The sequence below is a fragment of the Cyprinodon variegatus genome, unplaced genomic scaffold (genome assembly GCF_000732505.1).
Source record: "Cyprinodon variegatus isolate N-32 unplaced genomic scaffold, C_variegatus-1.0 Scaffold127, whole genome shotgun sequence".
Taxonomy (NCBI): domain Eukaryota; kingdom Metazoa; phylum Chordata; class Actinopteri; order Cyprinodontiformes; family Cyprinodontidae; genus Cyprinodon; species Cyprinodon variegatus.
In genome coordinates this window covers 658,183-663,902 of record NW_015150580.1, presented here as the reverse complement: position 1 = coordinate 663,902, position 5,720 = coordinate 658,183, and the positions used below count along the sequence as shown (strand labels likewise).

The 5,720-nt window shown below is 37.2% G+C and overlaps 1 protein-coding gene across 1 annotated transcript; it reads right to left on the bottom strand.

The window, feature by feature from the left end:
* Positions 1 to 1,752: 1,752 nt before the first annotated feature.
* foxi2 (forkhead box I2) lies at positions 1,753 to 3,470 on the bottom strand. The gene is given in 3 exon segments (XM_015375905.1): positions 1,753 to 2,551; positions 2,829 to 2,953; positions 2,955 to 3,470. Coding segments are annotated over 3 exon segments (1,074 nt in total). The 5' UTR covers positions 3,419 to 3,470; the 3' UTR covers positions 1,753 to 2,066.
* Positions 3,471 to 5,720: the final 2,250 nt, after the last annotated feature.

Sequence of the window (5,720 nt, the reverse complement as noted above, 5' to 3'; positions counted from 1 at the left end):
GTAGAATATATCTCAGTTTTACACACTTTCCTGCTTCCAGACACTTTTCCATGAATTTCCTGACAAGGTCTAATGTGTGCTGGTTCATTAAGTTTACTGCATTCCCGACTTAAACCACAAATGTTTGAAGATGTGATCTTTTGTATTACTTCAGAGTCTGATCAAAACTCTTTTTCAAACAGCTCAGCAGGATGCCACCAGAATATTTGAAACGCCCGATTTAACTTAGAAATTCCGCCCCCCACCAAAAAAGGAGGAGGTCAAAGGACCTGTTGTTCTCTGATGATTTTTCTCAGTGATGTCACTCTTCGACAATTAAATCGCCACACGAAAGATTCAAGCTGATGAATCTGCTGCACTGACAGGGGCGCCTTAAGAGGGATTTTTAAACGAATGGATTGAATGGAGGAGTGGGGGCTTTTTAGTTTTTGTGAAGGGGGAAGCACAAAAGTAAAAGTTATTATAAAACATTATTTATGGGAGTGCAGATTTTCAAAAATAAATATTGCACCCCCTTTTTTTTTTTTACTTTTTAGCTGAAAATCATCATGAATTAAAAAAACTATTAAAGAAGAATTTAGCTAATAATTCTGGCCTTCAATGAGCAAAAAAGGTTATAAAATGTATATTGGTGACCTGGTGACCACAGCTCTCCCTCCGGACTTTTTAAAACTGACAATGAAGTCACAGAGGAAGAGATGTGTATATATATATATATATATATATATATATACACCTCTTTTTAAGGTTTCTGGATGAAACAGTTAAAGTAACGAAAATAGCAGAGAAAATGACCATCAGACCATGAATTAAGTAAAATGAGTTTCTTTTATTTAAAACCTATGGGTCTTAATAAAACACCTTCTGTCTTATTTCTTATGTGTAAAAATATTTTTTTGTAAAAAGATGTAGAATTTTTTTTGGAGATAAAGTTTACTCCAAACAGGCCACGACAAAGAAATATAAAAGTGGCAATAAAATATGGTAAATCTGCATCAATCAGGCCTAAAAGTGAAGGTGTCCAAAACTTCGTAACAAAAATAAAAGGTTTAAACTTGCATCTTAAACAATTAGATAGATTTACAATAAAATATTATAGTAAAAATAAAAACATTGAAATTGACTGTAATGGGGTCATGACAACCAAATGTATTTACATAAGAAATGTGAAGGTTACAATGGTACGCAGAGCCAAAAGTGCAATAAAATCAAAACTTTTTGTAGGCTTTGAATGAATTCGAGATATAAATAAGGCATTGTACATCCTTTAGCATCTTCTATTAGCTACTGAAAATATGTTTTTCAACCTGGAGATGTATTAAAATTCATAGCATCATTTCAAAAAAAAGAAGTATTTCAATATTCAATGAATCCCTGGTTTCTCTGCAGTTTACCATATAGTAACAAACAGCAACTCTGACCTCTCAAATCTTTTCTATTAACATAAACAATTATTTACAAAAACTAATCAAATAAGTTTCATAGGTCAGTCTGGCAGATTAATTTAATGTGTGGCAATTATACAACAGCAAAAACTGTAAAACATTAGTGATGGCAGATTTGCGAAATTATATTATCCATTCCTTCCACGTTTGAAACTAAACTGTTTATTTATTGCAGGGGGAAAATGTGGCCCACCATAGTGTTAAAAATGTAATAGTCTGCAAAACATACAGTAAAAAAAAAAAAAAAAAAAAAAAAAAACGAAAAATGTATTCATGTAATCAGATATATTTTTAAAAAAGTATTTGTCTCTTGTTATAGTTGTTCCATATATCATTAATCTATTAAATGTGACATCTGTTAAATGGAACCAATAATTAAATAGAGAATGAATTGAAAGGCCGGTTTTATGCAGATTTTCATTAAAGTTATACATGTAAAGGCATACTTTTAGAAGTAATATTTCAAATATGTGTATTTTTTTTTTTTAAAAGAATTGAAAATGAACTATGAAGCCATTGGGATTTTTTTTTTTTTGCTACCATATATAATCCATCAATTTTACTCCTTGACGCATAAATATGGCACTTTTGGAGCTCCATACAAAAGAACCAGCAAACAGTCTAAACCTCAGTTCCCTCTCGGCTGTATATGAGGTTATTGACGCTGAAGTGGTTGGAGAGGCTCTGTGCTGATGTATAATAGTTCATCCTGTTATTCTCAGAGTTAAGAGGGGAGATTAATGAGGGAGAGTAGGAGCCAAGTCCGGACAAGCTCTCCCTGCTCTGGGTCGTTCCCCCCCCAGGGGGCCCGGAGCCATCGTTCCCCCCCAGCAAAGAGTTGACGCCAGACATGAAGCTACTAAAACACGGGCTGTGTTCCACGGAGGGAGGCGGAGACGCAGACTTGGGCTCCGTGGAGGACGGGGATGCTTGTAAACTGGGAGGGGAGGGCGTGAGGAGGCTGGAGGTGTCGGACAGTTTACTAGGAGCGTCCTCTAGTTTGACAGCGCTGTTTATATCCGATCTCCTTTTTCTTTTGCGTCTGAAGTTTCCGTTGTCGAACATCTTCTCACAGTTGGGGTCCAGAGTCCAGTAGTTCCCTTTTCCTGCACGACAAAAAAATAAATACATTTTAAAAAATTACTACTGAGATCAAGCCATTTAATTAAGTTTAACATTAATTTCTTTGTAAAAAAACAAAAACAAAAAAACAAAAACAAAAAAAAAGCAAAAAAAAAAAATACTACTGAGATCAAACCATTTCATTAAGTTTCACATTTAATTTTTCTTTATTTTTTTAAGTGTCCTGTAATATGGCAATAAAAGAAAAAAAAAAAGCCCAACAGATTTCATTTCAAAGCAGGTCAAATGTTGCAGACTCACCTGGATCGTCCTCATCTCTGGCGACTTTCTTAAAGCAGTCATTCAGAGACAGATTGTGTCGGATGGAGTTCTGCCAACCAGCTTTGCTCTTCTTATAAAAAGGAAAGTTGTCAGCTACATACNTGACTCAGAGTCAGCTTCTTGTCCTGTGCGCTCTGGATGGCCATGGCGATGAGAGCAGAGTAAGAGTAGGGCGGCCTGACCATCTTAAAGAGCTCCTGCTGGCTGGAGATGGACAGCCAGCTCAGATCGGCTCCACCGAACCCGCTTGGAGGCGGCAGGAACTGCCTCTGGTTGGAGCTGTATCCAGGCTGCATGTAAGACGAACCGTTGTTTCCGGGAAGATATGAGGAGTTGATGGTCGGTCCGTTGAGCCAAAGGTAGGGGTTGGTGGATGGGGAGGTATAGTCACCCAGGCTGTAGGTGGAGGAGTGGGCCGGCGGCCTCTGAGGGTGGTGGTGGTGGAGGTTCTGCTGGTAGACTCCATAGTTCTCGCAGTAGACGGCCATGTCCAGGAGCTCCTGTGCGCTGTGATGCTGGATGTGGCTGGTCTGGTGGTTGGATGCAGGCTGGTGTCCTAACCCGTTCATAATCCACACAAAACAGAATCCCTGAAGAAGAAAAAAAAAGGTACAGCCTCTCTGTGTCTCCCTCAGGACTGAAGCCTCTACCTAAGGGGGGAGTATTTATGCAGTGAGCCCCTACAGGTAGCCCATTTTGGAAAACTTTTTTTTTTTTTTTTTTGGATTGACACACCCCTCGGCTCTGTATTTGCCCCCCCAAAGTCTTTACTCAACCAGAATACCTTTGATTCCTGCTCATCCTTAATGCGGAGCGTCTCAATGTCCGTGCGTAATTACGCACAACTGAAAAAACCCTTAATAGCGGCTAGATGCAATCGCAGTTACGCATTTGAATTAAACATGACTTAAAAGAGTACATTTAAAGAAACTAGTATTGAATCATATATTTTAGCGTTGGATAATATATTATCTAAGAAAATCGAGCAATCAGCCCTGTTACCACATCTGAAAAAGGTACAAATTATCTGTAGAAAGTCTCCCATAAATAAATACCGTAAAAACTCCATGTTGTTTCAGAACCACCATCTAGAGAAAAAAAATGCCTATCTAGTAAAAAAAAAAAAAAAATGCATTTTTAATATTTATGATGCAAGAATAAAATCATGAAACTTTTTCTTTGCATTTTGCAATAAAGAATAGTTTCAGAAAGTTTGGACATGATTTTTTTTATAGCTATCCTCTATAAGTAGGATCCACCAAAAGCTCACTTATTAATGCAACTTCTGTTCTCTTTCAGATGCATTCTTATAAAAAAAAACACCAAAGCTGAACACACACAATTATATATACTGTAGATATTTATTGCAGATATAAAGAGAGCTATAACAAATTAGGCATCCATGGATTCTAATAAACATAATTTTAAAGTATTCTTTTTTTTCACATTTTTATTACTTTTTTTGCCAGTTAAATGGGGATATGAATTAACCATTAGACTGGTTATAAGGAATTAAAGACAAAGCTAAACCAACAAAAGAAGCGGAAGGTAAATTTAACCAGATATCTACCCCTGAAACTTTTGAAATGGGTCATAAGTAAACTAGAACAAGAAGGTCTGCATCAGCCTCAAAGTCACAAGTTATAGTCTTAACATTTAAGGTGGAGCCGGTTGAATAAAAGGGATTTTGCATAAAAAAAAAAGTGAAACTTTAGAAAGTAACTTATTCCAACTGTCTGGTGAACCGTAACACCAGCTGGCAATGCAGCTGATATTTATCATAAGATACTGAAGTTTAAATATAATATTTATAATTTAATACAGATTCATACATGTTGATTTCCTCTTTGAAACTTATTTAGGTTTGTATTTACAGCCCCAAATAAGTTGGCAGCCATCCCAGTGAGCAGTGGGATCCACAGGATGTGGCTGGGCTACCCCACACACTAATCGGGAGAACATTCCTCTGCTCCATGACCTTGATGTAATTGTTTGGCTCTGAGGTGTTGTCCCAACTGCAAGTTGTTCAGGGCAGCACAAGTAACGGGCTTCAGGGATGGGGGGGCACATGGCATTTAACCCCAAGATGAAAACAGCACAACCTGTTAGGTGTCTAACACCCAGCTGAGGTAATAACTCCTGACTGCACATCCAGATCTGAAACGGCTAAAGAAAACCTGTTTCCATTAGAAACGGCTGCTTTTTGACAGATTTGATCTTTCATTCAGTGGGCCAATCCTAAATTTTTATCACTGTTTAAAACAGATTAAATTATGAGGTTGTGAAGCTACTTCATCTAAAACTATCTGTATAAAAGGTCCGTTATGTTGACGATTCCAGGACACTGTTATTTTCCCACAATAAACGTAAAGGTTATGATGGATTTGATGAAGAAATGAATTTGATAAACAAAGGAAAAAGCACTGCATAATTTTTTTAATGGTGAAAAAAGTCCTCTCATTTTTTTCATTAGAAATCAGAAGTTTGGCTGGCATGAATTGTTTTTATTGCCCCTTTCTTCTGAACACCCTAACATTTTTCAACAGAAAAGACTACCTTTAATCTGTGCTTTATTTAAGTTTTATTGCAGTTGTTCTATGAATGAACATTAGTGAGTAAATTGTTTGATGAACACAGCAGTGATATCTGACCTTGGGACAGACATTATTGAAAGTAAGCTATAACAAGTTTGCCAAAAGCAATATAAAGGGTCATGTATTTGTTGTGGATCGCCTTCTCATCACCTTAAACACACCATCCCCACACTGACATAGTGACGGTAGCATTATGCTGTGGGGAGCTACTTCAGGCCAGTTCTTGATGCAAACATTTTAGAGGTTGCATGCGATTTCTAGAGTGGGTGGACAGTGT